We start from the raw sequence: 26,938 nt of genomic DNA on the forward strand, positions 1-26,938 counted from the left end.
CAAGTTCGAATAAGTTCGAAACGTAAGTTCAATGCGATACACAACACTCGTGAAAATTCGAAGTCCTTTCAATCGTCGTCGACCGGGCGAGTTGGCCGTGCGCGTAGAGGCGCGCAGCTGTGAGCTTGCATCCGGGAGATAGTAGGTTCGAATCCCACTATCAGCAGCCCTGAAGGTGGTTTTCCGTGGTTTCCCATTTTCACACCAGGCAAATGCTGGGGCTGTACCTTAATTAAGGCCACGGCCGCTTCCTTCCAACTCCTAGGCCTTTCCTATCCCATCGTCGCCATAAAACCTATCTGTGTCGGTGCGACGTAAAGCCCCTAGCAATCGTCGTCGAATAAGTAAGCCCTATGTGGCACTTCAAAAAATAACAAAGTTCCAATGTGTAGAAATAACAAAGTTCCGATATGTCAAAATATTAAAGTCCCAACATGACACTCGAAGAAAATAAAGTTCCAACGTATCGAAATATTAAAGTCCCAACACGACACTCGAAGAAAATAAAGTTCCGATGACAATGTTCCAATATGTCACCTTAAGAAAATAATAAAGTCTTATCGCGACACTTCGCGAAAATAACAAAGTTCCAATGAAACGCTTCCGAAAAATAACGAAGTTCCTATATGGCACTTTAAGAAAATTATCAAAGTCCAATCACGACACACGAAAAATAATAAAGTTCCAATGTGTCAATATGACAAAGTTCCAACACGATGCTCGAAGAAAATAAAGTCCCAATCAGGCACTTCAAGAATATGATAAAGTCCCGATACAACACTTAGAGAAAATACCGAAGTTCCAATACTTGGATTTCGCAGACTGTCAACCAGAAGTTCGACACACACAATACTTCTCCTGTCACCCGTGTCACAGAAACGGCGGAGTGACAGACACTGACTTCTTAGGTCGGGCGGTCCTCCTTTTATACACGTTCGCATGGAAGTGTCTAGAACTCGGGTACTATCTACCCTTATAACTTTTATAATACTCGACATCGATAGATTTGTGTTAATTTTTAGATCACAAATGGAAATGTCCAAATAGGGGCAAAAACAAAGTAGTAGCAGTGCTCCAGGGTGGAATTTTATCACAGTTTGAGAGCATCAGTATGGTGTATTGCCTCCACGAGCATTTATCACAGCTTGGCTCCCACGTGTTATGCTCCGTATAAGTTGACGGACGTCACATGGTGGTATCAGGTCCCATTCTTAAGTGAGAGCCTATTCGAGGTTTTGGAGAGATTGAGGTGGAACAGGAAGCGCACGAACACTTCTATAAAGCCTATCCCACACATGCTCGATGGGACTCACGTCAGTCCATTCCATCTGTTGAAAGTCCAGTTCTCGCAAACAGCTCTGGTGATGCATGCTACATGAGCCCTGGCATTGTCGTGCAAGAGTATGAAGTCAGGGACAACACCGTATACAGCAAACGAACACATGCATTAGGAGTATCAGCTTGATATTCCCCGCAGCGGTAAGATTACCACGGATGACGACAAGATCTGCTCGGCCAGGAATACTGATGCCACCCCATACTATCACAGAACTTTGTTCGAATCGGTCGCCTTCCTGCACAATATTTAGCATGTACTACTCACCACGGCGTGTCCATACATGTTAACGTCCATCACACTGTGTCAGGGATCTGGAATCCTCTCTGAACAACACAGGTCTCCATTGGCGAAGTTGCGAGTTCACGTGGGTACGGGAAAACAAAAGGCAAACTGCGCGATGTTGCTGCCATTAAACGGGTAACTCAAACATGACGCATGGGTCGTTAAGGACAATACTCTTAACCTGTTCCTTACTGTCTATTCACATACCGTGACTCTAGTGACCCTTCTATGGTCTTGTTGCAGTTCTCTGGCAGTTGCTGAATGATGCAGCAATGAATAGACGGTCATCTTGTGGGGTTGTCATGCGTCCACGACCTTGTCCAACACTCAATGCAGCGTTTCCAAAAGCGGTGAATAACTGACGGGGTGACATTAAGATCCACAGCAACAAGATGAAATGTCAATCATTCCTCAGTAAAAGTGACAGCCCTTGCGAATTAAACCTTGATAGGATATGCCATGGGATGATCCGGTTGACGTATGTGCTCAAAGGACCGCGACAGTCTGTGTACCTCACGACGACACACGGACGCACCGCTAACCACTTTGTTTTGAGGAGCCACCTGACAATTTCATGCAAGACTATGCCTACAGATGGAGTATAAAGTCTTAAGGTATGCTATACAACCATTGGAACCCCATCTGCCAAATTAATGTTCACATACCAGATGTTAAAAATCATGTTCCCCTAATTTTTTGAACTATGTATTTAGTGACTTCACTGCAAAACGAGACATTGTAGATGAAAATAACACCATGTTCATAGGGATGTGTTGCAAAACCCTGCAAAATTACTACAGTACGTTGAGCGTAAGGACAGTTGTTTTTGTTGAATTTAGGCAAATACATGGCTTTTCCTATGAAATTATAGTTACATGCAAAACTGTGATTGTCTCCGGTAACGAATATAATTCTCCTCAAATGAAAGATGAGAACTCTCGAAGATCAGGCTTCCATGTCAACAGTGCAATGGTTGAAACATTTACCAATTTAGGTGAGAGCTGAAAATTTTTCTCCTGTTATGTTAATGAATTCAGTAAGTGCAAAATCTTTTGTAAAATACCTCCAAATATTGATAGATGAGGAAAAAATAAAGATAATCAGTGCAATGGTTGAAGCTCTTACCAATTTATGTGAGAGCTGAAAAAAATCAACCATCGTCTTAATTAAGGTACAGCCCATGCATTTGCATGGCGTAAAATGGGAAACCACGAAAAACAATCTACAGGGCTGCTGACAGTGGGGCGCGAACCTTCTATCTCACAGGTGCAAGATCACAGCAGCATAACTGCTTGGAAATATTCTTTTTTCCTGCTTTAGAATACATCAGTATTTTGCTCTGCACAAAATGCTCCTTCTGATTCAATTCTTGACGGGCTTTAAAATCATTTCAATTTTGGTATGAATTTCGAAGTTCAGTGCTGGGTGAAAATTCATCTTAAAATTAAAAACAAAATTTTAAACATTTCCGAAAGGAATACATCTTACTACTGCAAAGTGCATTACTATTTGTAGGTGAATGACTAAAAAAAATTTCAGCTTGATTAAAAAGAAAACTTATCTGCTATTAGGGAGAATATTGCACCCATAAGCGAATTTACGTAATTAATCTACAAATTAAAAGTTGAATATTTCGCATATGGGACACTACAGTAGGCCGTGAATTTAGCAGTCACAAGGGAACTTTCTGGCGCCAGTCTGACGGCAAGTAAAATCCACGAAACTCTTCTTAGAGCACGACCAACTTGTACACCGCCTTGAGTACTCCATCCAATAAATTTTATGGTACCGCCTAGGAGTGGCGACTTTCTCTTTGGTTCTCACGAGAAAATCACGCGTTGAGGCCTGACCTACTTAGCTAGGACAAAGGGACAACGACAATACCCGCCAACCCTTGGGAGGAAATGCAAGCATCCACGCTACGAAGAGCGCGAAAGTCTCAGCCAATCACAAAATTCTAAATTTGAATGAACTGTCATAGCGGGAATCTACAGTCAGTATTTCGCTATCTGAAGCCCGGTGTGGTGGTGAAAAACAGTGTCCTGATTTCTTTATAATATTTGGAAAATTATCAGTGCGAATCTGTGGTTAATTAGTGCCTAATTAATAAAATTTAACTCCACACGGAAGAGCAGTATTGTCCAGGAGAATGAACTGTCATGGCGGGAAGGAGCCATTCGCTGGAAGAAAATAACGCCGGTGACGCGCGCCGTCGTGTGGATTATCCTGTGATCATTTTCCACGGCGCAATATAACATGTAAGTCAGACCGAAATTAGGAAGTTTTGTACATAAATTTTGAAAACTTTAACCTACGGATGTACGATAAAGCGCTCCCGCGGGCTAGATCACTACGCCACATCCCTTCCACGGAACTATTTTCAAGGTGGGGGGAGAACTCATTACAAAAACCCAGCGACCAGGGTGTTGAATTCTCAGTGATTCTTGAGTATTCTCAGTGAAACTTCAGTATCCTCGGTGAATCTTCAGTTTGACAGTGTGAATCAGAGCGACAGTGTGACAGAGGGTGACAGCTAATTCAGTTAGTCAGCTTTACTTTTGGCTGGTAAGAAAGCGATTAGAGACATTTGTTGGTATTTTGAGAAAGCCATGTATTATTTTACTTGGGAGAGTAACGTTTCAGAAATGAACACTTTGACAAACTTTTACTATTTATGCAGAAATAACAGGCAAGAGCTACACTTTCAACACTTGGCCTAAATGAACTCGCATCACGAGTCGAGAGGAACAAGTCCATGTTTTCAGCATAATTGCATAAAACCTCTCTAACCCACGGGTAGTTTCACATTTGTTTGGAAGCTATTTCATTCTTTATTTTGGGAGGACAAATCAGCGTAAATTTCTCCACAACTTTGGAAACTGTATTTTAGCTTGCTTTTACCACTTAATAAACTGTTTGGCAAGCGAGACGTTTGCGGGGAGAAACTTGTAAAGGCAGACAGGGAGGAGAATGACTTTTCTTTAATGAAGGCCGCAGTGGTAGACCTTGAGCAAACTGTTACGTTCCGTTGGGGTTAATGTTCGGTAAGCTGTAGGTAAACAAAAGCTGAGAGACCGGTGTGCAGACCAACAGGTGATTTTCAGGCAGGTAGCGGAGACGACTTTCCAACTTCACGACAGGAGTCTGCAGTGTTATCGTCTAACCTTCACTGGAGTGCGAGAAATGCGAGTGTTTTATGTTAATGTAAGCGTGTGTAACGGCACGATAAAAATGTGTCAAATTTGCGTGTGTGAAAATTTGGAATACCACAGCAGCTTCAAGATGGAATTCTAATTCACCATGACCGAGCCCGGAGGGTGAGCCAGCATGCCTCCATCACCCAGGTATGAGCATCAATAGAATAATGTAAATAAATATGTAGGACCGTGCCTAATCGATGATCAATGTAGCTTAGACTGTTAGGTAGGATTGTAAATAGTTCACATTTGTAATAATCATAACTACTATAATAATAATAATAATGATAATAATAATAATAATAATAATAATGTTGCACTTTCAGCTAGGATTATTTGTGCATTTCGTTTTAGGTAAATGTGTTTGCGTATCTGTTATGGATTATTCTGTAGTATGTCACTCTGACAATTTAGGAAGCTATGTTATTTGATCTTTGAGTGCAATGCCGATTTTTAATATATTATAATATTCATCGTGTTATTAGATCGTTGGTTTTGAGTCACATGTTCTGTTTGAGTTTTGATTTTGTAGACGCCGCCTCGTTGATTTTAATGCTTATTCTTTGCTATTATGCGCATGCAGCTTGTTTTATGTTGTGAATCATCCTTCAGATGACCGTTTCTGGTAGTACTTATCCCGTGTATTTTTGCGACGATTTTGGTAGACGCGAGTATTTATTTCTGTGTAGTTGCGGTTATACATCTTTCAATATCTGTGTTTTGAGAGGCAATCTCGTCATTTTTTTATAGAAACAGTGAGTGCCAGGAAGCCATTGATGAGTCAGTTCTGATATTTTGTGATATGTGAAGCAGAGAATGATCGAGAGGTCGAGCTAGATGAGTGATATCCCTGATGATCTACGTTGATAATGGAAATATGATATTTGGACCATGTCATGAACTGTCGTAAGAAATCGTAATGTGCACGACAGATATTTCGCCCGCCGGATACGAGCGAGGCCGTATTGTGAGAATAATGAATAATAATGACGTCGAGAATTAATGAGTAAATAGAATTGAGAAATGAATAATTTAACCAAGAGTGTTAAATGTCTTACGACATGGGTTATGATTGTAGGCAGAAGCCTGTATTTGTTTAAATAATTCCAGGGAAAGTAGATGCTCGGCAAATATGCTAGCCATTGTACATGTGAGCAGAGCGACGAGTCAATGTGTTTTTTTTAATAGTCATGTAAAGTCATGGATGACATGAAATAACAGTAATTATTGTCCATAAAGGTTAAATAGTATCATGGCCAGACATTTGTCGTCTGCGGTTAGAGATTGCCGTCAAATTCACAATATTCTTGCTACTCGCAGCGGGGTATATTTTTTCTGGAGACTCTGATTTTATTTTGCGCATTCCATCCTTATTAATTTACAGTAGGCCGCGATGGTGGGATCTAGTTTTGCTTATTTGTTTTCTTTCTGAGTGTACTTTACTACCGTTTATTTGTAGGACGTAATCGTATGTGAATTATTTATATTTGATCTGATGTAAATAGATAGGTGTAGATAGGCTAGTTTTGATTTCTGTATTTTCTTTGTCGGAGCAGTGTTTCTCCGTTAACAGATTTAATGATGTAAATAAGATTTCAGATGTTAGGTTAATGGATCACCGATTAGGTCACGGTCAAAACCATAGTGGTAGTATGCTCATACCAGGCATTTAGTAATTACCAAACCTTTTTAAATCCACTACATTTTATTTAAGAAATGAAGCGATCTTTAATACACCAATTGTATAAAAACTGCCGCAATGAATGAGGTAAATAAGATGGCATCTGCCTCCATCTAGTGGTGGTACCACAAATAATGAATTCATAATGAAATGCAGTTAGCGGCAATTTCAATGGAAATTTTTAATGTACAAGGATCGCTGTCATTTGAAATGTTCACATGAGGCGCTTGGCCTAATCATTTGGATTACTTTTGGAAGTCCAGTCTATCACAGTCAAGCAAGTGAAGTTTAATAATTAGATGAGTGGTTGTAACACTCAGATTCATGTTTCAATAACTTATTTTGTTTAATCACGTGGCAAATGAAGTGTGATGTTCATGGCTGTTTTCTTCGAATTATTCCTTATGTGTTACACTTGGTTAGTGCAGTCCAAGATTATTTTAAGTTGGGTGTTTCCCAAATGAGCCACATGTGTTAAAGATTTTGATAACTCCTCTGAGTCAGTGGATTTGATGACGTAACTAATTACTTTTTTTATGATTCAACTATTTTAATTTTATTTGAGAGATATTTTTCTACGTAATATAATTCTGTATTTCAAGTGAGGTGGTATTTCTGACCAGAGTTTTCGTATGTATTTACGTTATCGTCTTGGAGACAGTGTCAACATAGTCTGGCATATCTTAATTAATTTGATTGACCTTCAGTCAGTTTATTAGGCAGATAATGGTGTTACTGTAAGGCAGATCCTCAATCTTTAATTTTTCTTAATCTCATTTATTTCATTTTGTTTACATTTTCACCAGTCTAGTTCATTTACATTTATTTGGCATTTTGCATTTATTTCAATAAATTAGTCTTTTATTTAAATTTTAATTCAGTCTTTGGGTACCGTCATTTATAGTTAGTTTACCCCTACTTTTCATTTCCTCACTCCTTGATCGACGGGTGGCCTCTCTTCGGGGATACACGGACGGTCACGACTGAGGAAGAAGAGTCTACATGCAGCGGTATCATTTACATGTCATTTATTACAGGAGCAGCCGGCGCACAGAAGAAGCAAGAGTTCACCGCAGTTGTTGCCTTGAAAAGGGCACAATATGTGCTTACTTGTACCTGAATGCAACAACTAAGTTTGGGAGAAAACGAGAAGAAATAAGTCATTTCAGCTACATGCTTTAAAGAAAATTTCTGAAAGGTGTCCATACCTGTAAATATGTTACTGTATGAAAGAAATTTATCTTACTATGAATAAATTAGTGCCATGTCAGCAACGACTTATTGCAAGTGAACGGATAATTGTGAGGGGGTAAAGAACACATCGTTAAATGTTTGTTAAGGCTGAATCTCTTTATCAACATTGTTTATTACTGTTGATACTTCCCATCAGTAACGGCTGCAGTGTGGTCTTTTATTATTCCTATATACTGTAAATTACAGTTAAGTTAAAGGTTTCAATTGAGATAACAAATCAAAATTCAGAAACACAGTTTTCATGAAGTATCGCTTCAAGGTAAGGCTCAATATATATCACACTCATATTCATATAGAAGAAGGCAGTGTATTGAGTCCTGAAATCAGTTTAAGCTTAATTTGTGGGTAAGTCGTGGTCAGTTTTACAGAATAAAAAATTTAATAAAGGAAAAAATAGATTTGATTCAGATTCATTTATAATACGTCTGTCTACAAAATCCTACGGTTGCTACGACAGTGACAATCTTCCGCCATCTTTTCTGAAGTGAGCTAAGATGTGCGTATTCAGAGAACCCTTCTGAGAAAAAGTACTACCGCATTCATTACAAGAGTATGGCCTTTCCCGGGAATGGGTTAACATGTGATTTCTCAGGGTACCCTTGCGAGAAAAAGAACGATTGCATTCATGGCAGCAGTAGAGCCTGTCTCCAGAGTGTGCCAACATGTGGTACCCAAGTGTCTGTTTACGTGCAAAAGCTAACTTGCACACTGTACAAACATAGGGTCGTAATGCTGAATGAGTTACTAAATGGGATCTGAGTGAACCTTTGTCAGGAAAAGTACCATGGCATTCATTACAGCGAAGCCTTTCTGAAGAGTGACTTAACAAGTGATATTTCAGACTACCACGTTGAGGGAAGGACATATTGCATTCATTACAACTGTATGGTTTATCACCAAAGTGCACATGCAGGTGATCTCGAAGATTAAGTTTATTGGTAAAAGCCTTCTCACAATGCGCACATTTGTACGGTCTTGGTCTCTCCTTCGAGTGAATGAACATGTGATTTTTCAAATCCCTGGGAAAGAAGAACGTCTTTTTGCATTCAACACATGAATGCGGCTTAATCTTTGTGTGAGTAAGCTTGTGAGAATAAAGGGAACTTGAACGAGCAAACGACGCCGAGCATACTTTACACTTATATGGCCTTACACCAGAATGAGATAACATATGAATACGGAGTTTATTCTCCCAGGGAAAAGTAGAATTGCAATGAGTGCAATGGAAGGGATTATTACGGGAGTGAAAACGCATATGCGCTTTAACTGTTGCCTTTGACTTTAAAGTCACCCCACATAACGCGCACCGGTATGGCTTTTCCTTAGTGTGAGTTAAAATGTGTTCTTTAAGACGATAGAGGTAATGAAATTTCCTACCGCATTTCTTGCAGCAGAAACGTCGTAACCGCGTGTCAGTAAACGTATTCTTCTTCAGACGACTTCTTCCAGTTACAGCCTTAGTGCAACCACCAGAAGAACGCAAAGGACGTCTTGTCCTTACATCAATATTCTCCTCACTGAAAAATATAAAAAAACATAACTTCTCAGAAAAAGAAAACATTTAGTAGAAAATCAATTGAAATTGATAAATGAAATGAAATGGCGTATGGCTTTTAGTGCCGGGAGTGTATGAGGACATGTTCGGCTCGCCAGGTACAGGTCTTTCAAATTGACACCGTAGGCGACCTGCGCATCATAAGGATGAAATGATGATGAAGACGACACATATACCCAGTCCCCGTACCAGATAAATTAACCAATGATAGTTAAAATTCCCGACCCTGCCGGGAATCGAACCCGGGACCCCTGTGACAAAGACCAGCACGCTAACCATTTAGCCATCGAGATTGAAAACAATAGACACATACGTTTCTTCGTACCGCTTGACAGTATTTCAACAAGTAGGTAGGCCACAAAGACTACCCCCAAGCACACTCGGACTCTTTGGCATGTGAGCCAAATCGTGGAAGATTTGAATTTTGTGCGGCGATATCGGAGTGTAAGGTCACCCGATGGGCCATTCGAAATTGAGACGTGACTCTGGTTTAACACCGGACTTAATCTCACAGGGTCAGTAAACCCTGCAGACACAAGTTCAATGCCCAAGTGTGAAAGCTCAACAAACAGCTAGTCTTCACGTAACCCACCTTAACCTTACAAATCAAAGGCTGATGCATGAGCAAACTGCATAAGAGTACAAGCTTGTTGGATACGATCCATGGCTTAATCTGACTGTCCTACTAGACAAGATGGCATCGATACGTTTCTATCATGGGGCTCTCGAGAACTACCTCAGGAAAACGTAACTGAAAACTGAAAGTACATATTGCTTTACCAGGCTAACACTGGGCAGCTGATGTAAAGGCTATTGGGCAAGATGCCTGCTATACATTACTCATTTGGGGCTAACATTCAGAGGTAACTCTGGGGCTCACAACTTGTACTTAGGACCTTTTGGTATTATTGAACTTCCGTTTCGGAGGGCTACTACGCAATATGGCTCTTCTAAGATTGACTGCTTCAGGGGCTCACAACACATCTCTTATCGGACTTATTCTGGGGAGATAACTCAGTGGCTACTAACAGTATGCCTGCTATACATTGCTCTTCCTTGTACAAGTTGCTTTATTTGCACCAAAACAGATAGCTCCTATAGCGAAAATAGGATAGGCAATGGCTACGAGTGCGAGGGAATTGTAATTCGCTTTAATTAACGTACAACCCGCGCATTTGCTTCGTATGTAAATGGTAAACCACGGAAAACAGTGGGGTTGAAGTCACTACTACCAGAATACGACCACTTGCTCAGTTACATTTTTCTTACGGGGAAAACTAGCAAGAGCTCCCTCAAAGGCTCTCCACTTGTGACTTCGAATTTGCCTTTCATTGCAATGAGGACTTTGCACAAGATAACTAGTGCATGTGCCATCCCAGACTTGCCAACATTTGGAACAGGGAATAAGTAATAAGGGTAATCACAGTAAAAAGGGAATAATGCACACAGGCGACTCAAATTTTCACTTTTAAAATATACCTGACTTAAAAGACATGTCCATGTTTAAATATCAGTTATTCAGTTGTACGTATTGTGTTGTAGCATCCCTCGCCTCTTTGAACGCTTCTCAGTGCACAGTTTCTAGAAACATGCAGCACTGTCAGATTCATTTCTACTTAGTGAATGCATATTCAGCTTGATTCTTTCTTACAATGGTAATGAATTTTCATGTACACTTTCCCGCAAATGTTGTGCTTCATTTAATCACTTACTTTCTTGAAGTCTGCAAATTTACTCCAAGCAACATCAATCACTGTAAACTTAAATACGCCATCAGATAAACTGACACACTGGTACGATACAAATACTGATTCAAATTTATCTGAATATGCTCTATTTAGTGAAATCTGCTGATCAAACGTTCTATAGATGAAAATGAAACACCTTTTGGTAATCACTGCATGATTCAAAATTAATCACCAAGGGGAAATTATGTCATGAAGGAATCACAAGCTGCAGTGCAAAACTTCCTAACACATGAATGAAAATCTCGCTAATTATAACGACTTAATTCCTCTACTTTCAAATATATGCTGCACTTAGCAACAATTACCTAAATTTTATATCCTTCTTGGCATATTTCTTTTTCAAATTTCACCTCAGTAACTCAAGCAACTTCTGCCCGTACACAACATGGTTTAATGAAAGTCATCAGACTATTTAGTTTACCTCTCAACACATATACAAAAAACAAAAATTTATATTATTAAAAATTGGCAGTACACGCTAAGCAAAGTCACCTCTCATACTGGTATGTGAACACTTCTTTTTTGTCCGCTGCAGAACACTTCGGTTAGAGCCCATTCAAGGAGAGAAAGGAAACATGTATCTACATACAGTATCATCAAAGTAGAGTGCCTCAGATGGTTGAGGTGTTGGCCTTGTGTTCCCCTCACCGCACACACACATACCAAAACAAATACTTACCTCGTGGACTGGTCAGAACAGGCTAAAAACATCCCGGAGCTGACCCGTACCTCATCAATCAATGATAGAAAGCAGAAAGGTGATAAGCCGCACCCCAAATAAAAGAATGGGATCACAAATATTAATTTATTAACAGAAGTACGAATTCAAATAAAAATGTAGAGTGAACAAAAATTAAGAGGGGATACGGAAAAGAGATTACTGACGTATCACAAACGTAAGGACTTTAAAACGCGCATTCGTGTTTCCCATAATAAGTGCCATTTGGTAGTGTACCCGCTCAAAGCCTGAGTCCCAACCAGCATTTATCTCAGGGAGTGTTATGGTCCGAATCTATCACAACTAATAAACAATAACAAAAATTATGATATAAGATCTTCAATTAAATATATGGGCGCCATCCAATCAGTACTACAGGGTTGAACGGGACACTAATCATTAACTTTAAGGCTCATTATAAAACCACATAAAAATATATCAAATCAGATCAAAGGGAAGAATATGAAGGCTCCGTCCTAGGAATGGGGACGGATATTTAAACGGTCACCAAGGGTTTACTATGCTACAAGAACATGAACCTGGAACTGTTTCCTTGCAAATGCTAAAGGAGCATTTTATTTAAGTAAACAAAATATATTTTTAAACACAACCAAAATCTGTTGATCCTTAATTTGCCGGGATTGGCAAAGTATTCCTGAAACTTTTTACACAATATTTGACACTTTTGACCACCCATCCATTTGGGTGGTGGAACCGTAGATATCTGAAGGTATCAGATTTACCCTCGTTAACACAATGACCATTGATGGTCACGGACGAATTACCTGTTGGCCAAGTGGGCGCGATCACATGACCCCTGTCATCGCCTCCACTTTTATTGAGATGAGACCAACCCGGGAAACTACAAACTCTCTCCGGGTTCCTAACCAAGATATGCTAATCGTTAAATGAAGGAAACAACAAAGGGACTCTAACCTAATGGTCCAGATGTAGGGATTTACCTTAATATTACAAATATTAATAACTTAATATTTACAACAACGTGACATTATTACGTTATTTCGCCAGCTGACTTCCCTAGTATCATTCATCATCGCCATCCGAAATAATAATAAAAAATAAAACATATTATTATTATTATCATTATCAACATTATTATTAATAGTGGAGATCGTGATTATCGTAACCCGTAATCATCCTCGCTCTAATACGTCAACTTCTCGCTCTTATTATTCTCATCTGAAATAAAAAAGTAGCTTTTTCTTCTTCTGATACTTCAAATATTATTATTATTATTATTATTATTATTATTATTATTATTATTAAAGTAGAAATTCTTCTTCTGATTCTTCAAATTTTATTATTTTTATGGTAAATTAATTTCACGTGTTTCACCACCGCTAGCGATATTCATGGTTAATGCATAAGCTTTTACAATTTTGGTCTACTTTGGCACTAAGCTATTGATTTATGATTTCCTTGGAATATTATTATTATTATTATTTCGAAAATTTATATTTTAATTTCAATTGATACGTGGCAGTTGACTATTATTATGTTTAACGCACAACCCCCTTTACAATTCCGGTCTAGTTTGGCACTTAATCAATTAAGACATGACTTACATGAAATATTATTATTATTATTATTATTGTTATTTCGAAAATTTATATTTTTATTTCCCATCTTTAGAACTTGGTCACATATGTTAACTTCCAAATACGAGCCACCCAGATCCGATTTCACATCGGTCGGGCCATCATAACGGTATTCGAACCCGCAACCTTATTTTCGTACTGTCGTTAACTCAGGGGAACACCATGTCCTCTCAGGACAAATATCAAATCCCATGGCACCTCGCAGTTGAGAAAATACACCCAATCTCTGCAAGTGCTAAATTACTCCTTCCATTTTCGTTTTGAAGTCCATTTTTTCACTGGAACTCTTCAAACATTCAATTCATTCATTAATCTTCGGTGCGTGGACTCCTGCCACTCATGACACCGAATCTTCATATTATATCGACGTAGGCATTGAAATTTATCTATTTCATCATCAAAAACAGTACGGCTCAATTTTCACCTCATGCCGCATTTTCGTCCCGCACGACTTCCGATCTCAAAAATGTGCTCAAACCACTCTGGGCTTTCAACATATCGTGACCACCCTACACATGTGCTGCTATCACTTCTAAACAAATATTTATGATTATTATGGAGTCCAAAAAAGTTAAATCAACAATTAAGGTTAAAATCAAATTTATTGCCCGAATCAAAATATTCACCCCACATGTTATCTCCACATCAAAATTACTTTAACTTGCAATCATACAATAACTTAAGCCCGTGCCATTATTCACAAAGCATTGCAATAAACATGCATTTACACATTACCCATGTTCATTTATCACACCGATACTTCTAGTGATTATTATGTTTCTGTCCACTGGCGGACTTCGCTGCACGAATAATCATCGATATTTACAGACAATTCAATGGACTTCATTCCGTCCCACAAGAACAAAAATAACTCAGCAACCCTCTACCTCTGGATACTCTTACAACATGCCTTAATATCTATAACGTTTCCGATAACGGAAAACACATTTGAGCGCTTATGAAATGAATATTAATCTTATCTTTACGTTTCAAACAATTCAAGCACTTGAATAAACAAATCAACCCTACTCTATTAAATAATCAAAATTATGATGAGTGCTTGATCTAACAATGTACATATTAATATGTCTCTTTGTCTATCTTTGAATTTATACGAGCCGGAAACAGCTTGTTTCACAATCAAGTTACCATAATGAAGGAATATGATTTCCTCCCGCTAACGATAGCAATCTACAAATACACTGACTGACAGAGCAAATGCAACACCAAGAAGGAGTGGTCAGAACGTTATGCCAATTGCAGGGTAGACTGACGTCACTGAGGTATGCTCATGGTGTGAAATGCGCCGCTGTGCTGCGCACGTAGCGAACGATAAATGGGACACGGCGTTGGCGAATGGCCCACTTCGTACCGTGATTTCTCAGCCGACAGTCATTGTAGAACGTGTTGTCGTGTGCCACAGGACACATGTATAGCTAAGAATGCCAGGCCGCCGTCAACGGAGGCATTTCCAGCAGACAGGCGACTTTACGAGGGGTATGGTGATCGGGCTGAGAAGGGCAGCTTGGTCGCTTCGTCAAATCGCAGCCGATACCATAGGGATGTGTCCACGGTGCAGCGCCTGTGGCGAAGATGGTTGGCGCAGGGACATGTGGCACGTGCGAGGGGTCCAGGCGCAGCCCGAGTGACGTCAGCACGCGAGGATCGGCGCATCCGCCGCCAAGCGGTGGCAGCCCCGCACGCCACGTCAACCGCCATTCTTCAGCATGTGCAAGACACCCTGGCTGTTCCAATATCGACCAGAACAATTTCCCGTCGATTGGTTGAAGGAGGCCTGCACTCCCGGCGTCCGCTCAGAAGACTACCATTGACTCCACAGCATAGACGTGCACGCCTGGCATGGTGCCGGGCTAGAGCGACTTGGATGAGGGAATGGCGGAACGTCGTGTTCTCCGATGAGTCACGCTTCTGTTCTGTCAGTGATAGTCACCGCAGACGAGTGTGGCGTCGGCGTGGAGAAAGGTCAAATCCGGCAGTAACTGTGGAGCGCCCTACCGCTAGACAACGCGGCATCATGGTTTGGGGCGCTATTGCGTATGATTCCACGTCACCTCTAGTGCGTATTCAAGGCACGTTAAATGCCCACCGCTACGTGCAGCATGTGCTGCGGCCGGTGGCACTCCCGTACCTTCAGGGGCTGCCCAATGCTCTGTTTCAGCAGGATAATGCCCGCCCACACACTGCTCGCATCTCCCAACAGGCTCTACGAGGTGTACAGATGCTTTCGTGGCCAGCGTACTCTCCGGATCTCTCACCAATCGAACAAGTGTGGGATCTCATTGGACGCCGTTTGCAAACTCTGCCCCAGCCTCGTACGGACGACCAACTGTGGCAAATGGTTGACAGAGAATGGAGGACCATCCCTCAGGACACCATCCGCACTCTTATTGACTCTGTACCTCGACGTGTTTCTGCGTGCATCGCCGCTCGCCGTGGTCCTACATCCTACTGAGTCGATGCCGTGCGCATTGTGTAACCTGCATATCGGTTTGAAATAAACATCAATTATTCGCCCGTGCCGTCTCTGTTTTTTCCCCAACTTTCATCCCTTTCGAACCACTCCTTCTTGGTGTTGCATTTGCTCTGTCAGTCAGTGTAGATTAAAGGGTACTCATCTCAGCCTGTAGTTTGCTAAACTGGACGAGGAGCACAGGCCCCGTTCCAGTCTAGGCCTGCATTCTACTGGTTTTCATGCCAGCTTAAAGATGTAATCCAATGCACTTTTCAGATTTACACATATTAATTTTCAAGTTTTAAAACTTTAACATTTTAATAAATTTACAAACACTAATATTGAACTGAAACGTTACACTTATGGCCCTTTATCTAGCCCACTTAATGTAAATATACATTCTTCATTCCTTTCTCGGACACCAGGAACATGGGATACCTCGGGATCCCCTTTTACAACGGCCCGGACGCGCACTTGATTTCCCGTCGCATGTTCGCGCAGCCGACCAGGTATCAATTGATGATTGACTGTTTACTGGGTGAAATACGTCGAACACCCGTGATCGTTCTCACACCACGTAATCCTTAATTTATTTTGTAGAATCTCACACTCCTATCCGTAGGTTTTAATTTAACGAGTTCTGTAAATATTGGAACTCCTCCTGCTAGTAGACTGTTCAAGACTGTAATATGAACTACTTAACGTCACGAATCACTCTGATTCAAGAAACATTCTAACACTTCGAACACTACTCCACGAGTAAATACACACATGTTCCCTGGCGTAGTAACGGCACGGAATATTCACAAGTAAGTTACGCACCTCTGGCGTGGTAACAGCTCGAACACTTTATCAGAAGTAAGTCCGTCTCCACAACCCTATATTTATATTCGACTCCCCTCTCCTCCGAGTTCATGGGAGGTCATCTTATGGCATGCAGTTCCGATATTCTCATCCGATTATTTGCACCTTTGCCAGTGGCTTAAATATGGGATCCAATGATGTAATTATGTTCTCAAAGGCTCCACGCCAATTCTCAACTAATATCGTTCGGTGGTAATTGATATAATTACGAATTTAGCTCTTGTATCCCGGCCTGGGATTTCTCGCTCTTTTACCGCGTCCTTTGCCTGCAGCCAATCAAGGGATAGCATCCATGAATTCTCAGAATTACGCCAATCAATCTCCCTCAGTTAGTGACTTTTAATAACTTTTATTACTTGGTTAGGCTTCTAAAATTCACCTTATCTCGAATCTGTAACTCACTCCCTTCTATAAATTTAATCCGTGCATTTAAGGTCGACGGTGCTTCTTACAATACGAAGTTGGCGTACCTACTACCAGTCTATGAATTTTACGATTGGTCCAAGCTAGCGCGGGACAGAGAAGTTTCATATTTTATTCTTCAAGTGCCAACCTTGCGCTCAGCTCCTGCTAGTAACTTGGAGCTCCTTTGACATCTTTTCTCGGAATTTTGCACACGGCTCTATATGCTGTTGCCACTACCAATTTCGCTCGGGGCGATGAAACTATTCATCAACTTGTCAGCAACTCTCGCCTCTCTCTTTCCCTTCGTCACCATTTCTGAGAAGTCTAATTCTGCTTGCCATTGTATTCCTTAATCTTAGTGGAGACAACAGTCTGTGGTCGGTTTCACAATCCCATCTCGGCCTGTTCTGTACTTACTATATGTCAAGTAAGATATTCTTGCTTCTGAAACTGAACTATATGTTCCTCAATAATTAATTACAATTGAATGACGCCTATTACACCCCCACCAGGGCGCAGTAGATATTAACAAAATTGTAAGGAAACTTTGTGAATTGCAATTACAACTAGAATTAGAACATACCTCTTTCTTGGTGAAGTAATTAATTATTATTATTAATTATTTGGAACGAAGCATCTCTTTCATCAAAGCGAGAAGTAGGATACGTGCAACGAAAACAAACATTTACTTTCTTAAATCACACAAACAAGCATTCGGTAATACCAGACGCGAATTAAAATCATATCACATTTTAAAAGACGCAGTTCACAACAATCACCTGTAAGGATCAGCATCCACGGCCAATAAACAACAGAACACCGAGAAGATGGCCCGGCAAGAAAAAAATATATGAAAGATGAGAGGTTGCCGTAGTTACGAGATCGTTAAATGTATTCAGCAATGAAAAAGGTAAAATGGCGTACAAATCTTTAAAATAAACAATCAAACCGACGTGTAAGCCGAGAATACAAGCAAATAACAAGGAAAATAAGGGTGGTGTTAAATAGACACATATGAGATACAGAAAAACAACATATATTCAAACAAATACACACCAACTCACGCACGGAGTAGACTAAATATGTGCAGGACAAAATGAATACTTCTATCACGACACGTTACGAGAAAACTCATACTGCATAATAAATAAGATCACTGTCCGACGAGCTTGATTAAAACCTACCAGGTCGTAACCCAAGGATCACTGCATAATAGATAGGCTCATCCAGTTACGATCATGACCTTTATCCAGTATCCACGCTGGATGACATATTTATATCGCCTCTTTTAGGGCGGACATGAATTACACAACATTAGCATTAACGCAACATCAGCACCAACACAAGCTCAGCCAGTCATAAACATGAAGAAAACATAGCATATGGTCTCAATTCAGAACAACAGGCAAACATACATCATTCAGGCAGAGCTATTTTCCATACCACAGATAGTGAATAATTTGTACGAAAAACAAAAGCACACATGAGATGCAAATAAAATCTCCAGCAAATGAAACTTAAAAACCAGCAGAACAGGGTCTCAGTACATGAGATTAGCATAAATACGGCAAACGGAGAATCAAAATAAATACCTTACGTCCCAAAGAATAGAACCAGCAAATTCTATATAATCAAAATCACTGACTGAGCAGAGAGTCGACTGGGTGGATGATAAATCCATTTGATAAACCTCACAAAATCTAGTGCAATCATTTAGTAGCTTAACGTTTCCACATTTCCCGCATCAGACATTGTTGTCTCTCACAGAGAGCGGAAGGCAAAGAGTGTCACAAGAGAAAAATGCTTCGTCAGATACTGATGGCATGAGACGCCATCTGTCAAAGAGAACCTAAATATACGTCATGTTTGGAAATATTACAAACTGATACGTTCGAGACATTGCCACGAGAGCGACATCAGAATGGTGCAACACAAGGACAAAATTGGTGTGACACATTTTATCAAGCAGGCAAATACTGGGGTTGTACCACAATTAAGACCAAAGTCACTTCCTTCCTACTCCTATCCCACCGATGCCATTAGTTCTCAATGTAATGGAAAGAAAATTGGAAGTAACAAATTGTGAACCTTTCAGGTAGTTCTGCTCGGTTAGCCTCTAATGAGCAACATATAGCAGACGCATTGTCTCGTACCCTAAGCGTCAGCTCCCCGAAGTTATTCCGGTAAGAGTAATAAGTCCTAAGGCGCAAATTGTGAGTCCCTGAAGTCTCTCCCATGTTATCCCCATATGAGTTTGGTAGCCTCCTTGTCTAGCAGAATATTTATAGTAAGCCTCGGAATGAATCCAAACTTGTAAGTTTAAGCCTGCAATCTTATGCAGTTAGCTGGGCATCGAACTTGGGTCTATGAGGTTAGCACCCATGTGAAGTTAAGCCTGGGCCCTGTTTCAAAAAACAACTTTCACTAATATTATTAGTAAGAAACCAATAATATTAACTAGTAATAAGTATTATGTTTCACAGATAATAATATTAGTAATTAGTTTATGAGCCAAAATTATTAGTAGATATTCCTAATAATATTAGTAAATTGTTTCATAGACAACATGGCTAATAAGTTACTCATATTATTAGGATTATTTCCATGAGTGTATTTTGACTCATAATTCATATTATTAGTGAATCCAAAGCGAGTGGTATTTTAATATTTTGGCACAAAATCGTGAAGATCACTGAAATGGTCGACTCTGATTCAAATAGTGATAAAGAACGAGTGTAGGTATTCACCGTTCAATAAATGTTACCAGTACGTCAAAAACAGCCTGTACTGGCATGTAACAAACATGTGAATACAATGAGAGATTTAGGTTAGATTACAGAACGTTTGAATATTTGCTTGATAAGTTTGGTAATAGAACGTTCCACTGCAAGGAATGAAGCATAACCTCAAAAAGTAACTTCACATTGCACTCCATGGGTTGGTAGTGATACACAGTATCATTGTGATTCTCTAGTGCAGTTCTGTTCAGACACTCCAGATATCCTTTAAAATCTTGGCTTATATCACCAGTAAATGAAGATTATGGTGGTGATGATTATTGTTTAAAGAGGAAGTGGGCTACAACTAGGCAACCATCATCTATAATAACACTAATCTGAAAAATGGAAACGATCCAACACTTTGAAAAATGAAAGAAAGAGAAGGGCCACGAATGGCGTGAAAATGAAAGACTCTCTCGGCCTCGCAACCTAATACTCTCAGGGTCAGAATAGAACAAGAGATGAACAAGGGAGGTCAGATAGGATACATGAAAGTGAGGAGCCTTGCACAAGTAAGTAGGAGTAATGCCAGGACTCAGCTTAGGGCCCCGTGGACGCCAACACAAGCTCCCAAGTTGAGAGCCCTGGGACCCCTTTCAGTCACTTCTTACGACAGGCAGAGGATACTGTGAGTGTTATTCTACTGCCCCCACCAGCAGTGGGTAGTAAACAAAGATTTTGCTAGTTCATCTCAACAGAGATTTTTAAGAGCACATGAAATAAAAAAGTAAAAGGAACAAGGAGGGTTATAGTGTGCAAAAGGCTGCGAATAGTTGACGCTGTAACTCAGTCACTTTCCCGCAAAAGAACTTTCTTCTCTCACATTATTTTCACTTCTTTTATCCATTTTCATATGTATCAAGGTCACAACAACGAAAATATCAAATGAGCCTCTCGAACATGTGGATTAATAGTTGGTTGCAGTCCTGCATTACCCTACTGCTAGGAACAGACCCAAACCAAGAAAATATGCAACACAGCGATTCTAACCTCCATTTGTATCAGCTGACTAATGAACTAATATTATTAGTGAAGATATCTTATTAGTCATGTGTAAATCTTTATGAAACAGAATTTTTATGAGTTCTAATATTATTAGGTAATATTGTTAGTTTTATGAAACAGGGCCCTGGGGTCGAATCAATGCCAGTATGGTTAAGCTCTAACTCTTATGCAATTAGCCTGCAGGTCCAAATTTGCGTTAATATGGTAAAGGTAGGCTACGTGATGATGTGATCTTGCACTCTGGCGTATCGACTTCAGTCAGTAAAGATAGTGACCCTATGAGGTTAAGCCTGGAATGGCAGCCAAGCCAGGCCCACTTTCAAAGTACCTGCCCGGTTATGTAGTACTAATATCACACCACACACTTCTGAAATCTCGCAAGTTGTAAAGACATTTGTCCAGCAGCCAATCAGCGCTTGTTCTGAAGTCAGTGCAGTCTTCCTCCTGTAACATTATCCACACTGAAATATACAAAACAATATCATTATTTTTCTGGAACAGAAAACAATTAGTATATACAGTATGTATAAGAAATCCTATACACGAGAAAATTAACCCAGTGAGTTTGCCGTAAGACACAGTATTGCAGGATTTTTAAATAGTATAAAAGGTTCCTTAAGGGAAGCACTGGCCCACGCACAGGAATCATGACTAGATAGCTATCCTTGAGAGCAAATCACTTTCACAACTCAGCCATCATCCTCGGTATGGTACCTCTTGCACCCACTAACAATCCATAAACCATGATCGAGTTTACGTTGTATGTCTCCAGGGTGTAATTGGATACTGGAAACTAAATTGCTTGATTCTAGTCATACTGTTGGGTCCAACATTACAGAACAATCTGTCTTTTCATTGATAGCAAGAATATATACTCCTCTCGAGCTACCATTTTCAACTAAGAGTTTACTTCTTCATATATCTCAGACCTGTCAGAGCGAAAGGCTTTTGAAATAAGGTCGCAAACTGTGTGATGGCGAGTATTACTAAGCAATGAGATGAAAGGCGAAAGATCAACACAGGTACCTATAAATTTCCATGCCCCTGTTATCAGTGTTGCAACACTGTCAAAAAAGGAATATAAGCAAAACATACCGTATAATCCCAAGTACCACTCGCCCCTGAATCAGACCCACACCCTGTATTTTAATGGACAAAATTTAAAAGCAGTTCACTGAAAATATTAACAGTATTTGCTACAGAACAAGAATGTCATTTCATTATATATGTTTCAAGAATTTAAAATAGTTTCAGACTTTTTAAGTGGCCCTGAAATAATACCAAATAAATTATTTAAAAAACACACAGAAATAGTGAACACTTCATTCATCAGAAATACCAACTTCGGAGCTTTCAGTATCAGTTTGACCATCACCTTCCTACACATCGTCTTCACAGCCATCCATTGCATTAGAAATACTGCACTTCTGGAAACTTACCAGACGAGGTCACCAGAAATACGATCCCACACCGTCTTTACCCACGAACAAAGCAGCTGAACTTCCGAACGCTTAATAAGTCCAGTTGGTATCAGTGCATGATTGGCAGCCACCACCCAGCATACAACGTACGGTGGAAATTTAGTTCCATCAACAAGTATACATAACATTACTGTACACCTCTGTTTTCAATACCACCATTTCTGATGGTAACACTTTCTGACCCCTTAACACTTACAGTACTGTACAACCTAATTCTTCTACAGCTCTTCCCTACATCTGTGGGGTCGCGAGTGCGAACTGTGTCGTTTTACGGGCGGGTGCACTTCCTGATGCCAAACTCTACATGGAGGGATGTGATCACTACTGTGTGTAGAGTGTTATGAAGAGGACAGTGTTGAGACAAACACAAACACCCATTCACCAAGCCAGAAGAACAAATCAGATGTGATTAAAATCCCCGACCTGGTCGGAAATCGAACCTGGCACCTGGCACCCTTCAACACTGACCATTCAGCCAAGGGGTCGGACACTCACAGTATTGTACAATGTCATTTCAAAATAGAAGGGCATCTGATTTGCATTTCCAATTTGGGAAAGCAGATACGAATTTTTCATTTGCAACAAAATTATATGGCGCTGGAAGGAGAACATTTTTCCTCGTCCGCAGTAGCAACATGCTGTAAAATTATGGTACGCCTACTAATGTTCAGTACATTCCTCTTATAGAAATTTCTAATCCACCACAACTTATTTTAAACGCCGGTGTAGAAAGTTCCTTCGTGATGCTTTCAACTGGCACATTTCAGTAGACATGCCATATCCCAACTCCCGCCTTTCTCGAACATATTTGTACAGAATCCTTTCAACTTCAGGAAACTGTGCACCTCTGCCCACAGAAAACTCTACGATTACCACTACTGTTTAAAAGAAAGTCCTTCTTCTCTCTCCAATCCCCAATACAAGAGTCATTTATATCGTATTTCCTACTGGCGCACAGTGGGTAACTTCTAGCATTCAGCTGGCCAGAAATATTATTTTCCAATCCTGTCTTTGGTGCACATTTACTGTGAGTCATGTTTATAACACTCTCGGGTACAGTAACTGTTGAAATGTCGTGCTGTCTGGTTATCTTATCTCACTTAAATCTAAGTCTCTCTTCTCCGTTAGGGGATAATATTCTGGCGAGGCGAACACACAGTTTATGTTTATGTGAGGGCTCAGTAAGGATGTCAGAAATAAACATTTCTTTAGCGTGAAGTGTGATTATAGGTGTGCTTAAAAGTCGGGTACAGGGTTTCCAAGCACTATCTAATTATAGAAATTTGACCTGACTTCAAAATTGACTGCCTTTGATTTCTGTAATTAAAGATTTTGGAGGAGTTGTCTATATTTTAATGAACAGAAAACTGTGACCTTTTGATGCGAACAGGCGCAACCATGAGAGTAATTAATTTTTCAGAATCCATGCTAGTCGGTAACCTGGAGGCTGGTTTTCGAGCTGTGAAGGAACAGCAAGGAATATAAGGGGAACAATAATACTGTAAATGTTGTAGTAGAACATTTAGGTCATGGGGATTGTTCCGATGATATATCCCAGTCAATAAGAAAATCGGAAAGTCTGCTAAAATTTGATCACGCTGGACAAGATATAGTAGAAATAGGGATAAATTCCTGAAGTACAACAAAAGTTGGTTGGGCCAGAAAGTGACCATTGCATCACAACAATGTCAAGATGAGCCTGCCAGTAGTAGCACGTAAACTGTTTGCAGAATTGAGCGAATGGTCTAAGAGAAGAAAAACGAGATCACTTCTTGAAGAGAGAGTTTCTGCCACACAGATCAGTCTTGCATCTTCTGGGAAAAAGGATGCCGCTGATATTGTTGGTGAACTTTCATTTGCCTCTTCTCAACGTGAGACAAATACGAAAAGGTCACGCAATTTATTTTTGTAGAAACAACAATGTCACCTGATCACACATTCGCTTATTTGCAATTGTCATCTAATCAGTACAAAGTATTGAGGGAAAATGCTAAAACTTGTACCCTCCGTATTATCTAGTGAGGGAAAGTAAAGACGAATGTTAACTCGGTAGTCTTTTAATCACTGATTCATCTGCAGAGTTCAGTTTACAAGTACTTCTTGACCATACAGCATGCCGAATTTGCCAAACACAAGGGAATAAGTTGAGTCTGGCAGATCAAGAATGTAAATAACACTATAAATTTGTAACGAAGTGGGGCTGTGATGAGTCTTCAGTACAAAGTCGTTATAAACAGATTTTCACAGGGTCGATCATTAGGTGACGAGTCTGTGTCTTGCATTTCACTTGTGCCCCTTCAGCTTTTCTTTGGCCACCCAAACACTGGAAACCAGGATACAATTTGGCATCATCCTAAATCTTAATCGTCTCATTACTGCAGGCCTATTACATTAGAGTTCTAGAAAGAAACAACCGAATTAATCTGGGATGAGGTGCAATGTATTAGTGCCCAGGAGGTGAAGTAGTTGCATACTAAGGTAATACTGAATGATGAAAAAGCAATAGTGGTTGAACATGAGCTGCATTTCACTATGGTCGATGGAAAATTCTGCAGTGCATTGTCTTCTATAGGTATTTCCACAAGTGTTTATATGTGGCGTGTCCCGTAGAGAGATAAATAATATTCTGGAAGTGACAGAGAGTAATTAACTCAACAACACTTAGGTTTGGGTTATCACCACTTCATGCATGGATTCAATGTGTCGAATGCCTTTTACACATAGTGTACAAACTTGACGTAAGAAAGTGGCAAATAAGTGATGCCGAGAAGAAACTGGTTGAAAAAAGAAAGAAGAATATACAGGTTCGGCTCAGTGAGGAAATGGGTCTATTTGTTGATATACCAAAGCACAGTGCTGGCAATACTAATGATGGGAACACCGCTAGAAGATTCTTCAGAGAGGCTTCCTCTTCTGCGGATATTAGTGGAACAGATTAAATTTAATAAATCGTCTACCTGGCATCTTAGAAGTTATTTCGTGTGGACATACCGTTAATAAAGTGGCATTTGGCATGTAAGCAAAGGAAACTACACAATCGTAATTAAGAAAATACAAATAGCACTAAATGCTTGTAACTTTGCACAAACGTTTGGTTCATGGAGAGGAGGTCATTGGGCACTGTATTATACCTATCGGACAACACTCCGAGGAAGCCCAGGAGACTAGGATTAAAGATAAAAGGCATTTCAGAGAAGTACTCACCAGGAAAACCTTCAGAAGAAAGGGCAGAAATCATAGGCTGCTTACATCCTCGGACCCTTATATTACCAGCTTAGAGATTTCAAGGAAGAGGAAGTTGATTCCGCTTTCAAGAGAAGTGCTCAATTTACTGTCTGAGCCTCCTGTATTTGGTTCTGCTGCACGAGACAATGACAGTGAAGTTAGTGATTCTGATGGAACTTCATCTAATGACTAAATTGTTTGGTAAGCACATGTATTCCTGTATCTGTTTTTAAATATTCTAAACAGCATGTCCCATTATTAACATCTATTTAATTTCTTGAAGCTATAATGAAAAATGACTAAAATGACTAATTCTATACTTGGCATAGCAATATGTTCTCTGCACTTGATAGAGCGCACCCTTAATTATCACCGACAATAGCAGTTACATACCAAGTTTTATGCAAATAGGTCCATTAGCTTCCCAGGTATGATTTTTGGCCGGCTAGATAACTGAAATTACACACTGTGCGGTGGCATGATTTCCAATATTTTCGGCTTCCTTTATAATATTCAGTTCTTCACTTGTAGTAAAAGACCGCAAACGCTTTGTTGAATTCATGTTTGCACTCTAAGAACGTGACACTGTGGACTGACTGCCGCCGAGCGCATATGGTAAAAGAAAAGTGTGTTTCGAGTTGGTGGTGTGTGCGCTGAGAAGCCAAGTCACAGCAACCACCAGTAAGCCGATGTTTGATTTCAGGGTTATTCTGTACTTAGAAATAATTTTACTGAGCTTGTAAACTACCGCCGACTTTCAGAATGTTTTAATATGACATGTGAGGCACAGGATAGTAAAGATGGAGTATACTGGTGCTATGTAGAGGAAAATTCTGTAAATGATTAGCTAAAAATGCAACACAGATTTGAAGACTTAATGCAGAAATATTTAAAAATATACTGGACAGAATAACTAGATTTTTATGGACATTTGAAATATCCTAAAAATGTACATTTCTTTACCTCCATTGTACATGAAATTTCATAAAAGCATTTCCTCTGTAAAATGGTAAAGATAAAGTGTTTTACTTCTGCAATAATTTCACGTATGATTTCTCTATTGAAAATGAAAGAAACATCTGTTACAAATGTGATGGCTTGGATTGACTTTCTAGAGAATGACCCATAACCTAAGCCCACACATATTGTTGTTGAATATTTGTTTCAATAATTCTTGCTTTATGAAAGGAATTAAAGTGTTGTACACAGTCAAACCAATCAATTTACTTACCCATAAGGGCATGCCAGGCTCCTGACTGCTAAACTCCTCAACAGACAGTTCACATATAGTATCGCTAATGTCTTACCTATC

At 39.9% G+C, this 26,938-nt stretch overlaps 1 protein-coding gene across 3 annotated transcripts in view; it reads right to left on the reverse strand.

The window, feature by feature from the left end:
* Positions 1 to 8,115: 8,115 nt before the first annotated feature.
* Positions 8,116 to 26,938, reverse strand: part of LOC137498983 (gastrula zinc finger protein XlCGF57.1-like) — a 65,112-nt gene continuing 46,289 nt past the window's right edge. For 2 of the 3 annotated variants that reach the window (XM_068226955.1, XM_068226956.1), the window contains exon 4: positions 8,116 to 9,270. In XM_068226955.1, coding sequence (XP_068083056.1) covers positions 8,202 to 9,270 — 1,069 coding nt within the window. In that variant the 3' untranslated portion in view covers positions 8,116 to 8,201. Of the gene's footprint in view, positions 9,271 to 21,294; positions 21,365 to 26,938 lie in introns of those variants that run through there. The other variant, XR_011017957.1, reaches the window with a different exon arrangement.

This window comes from Anabrus simplex, chromosome 3, assembly GCF_040414725.1.
Source record: "Anabrus simplex isolate iqAnaSimp1 chromosome 3, ASM4041472v1, whole genome shotgun sequence".
In the NCBI taxonomy this organism is placed as follows: domain Eukaryota; kingdom Metazoa; phylum Arthropoda; class Insecta; order Orthoptera; family Tettigoniidae; genus Anabrus; species Anabrus simplex.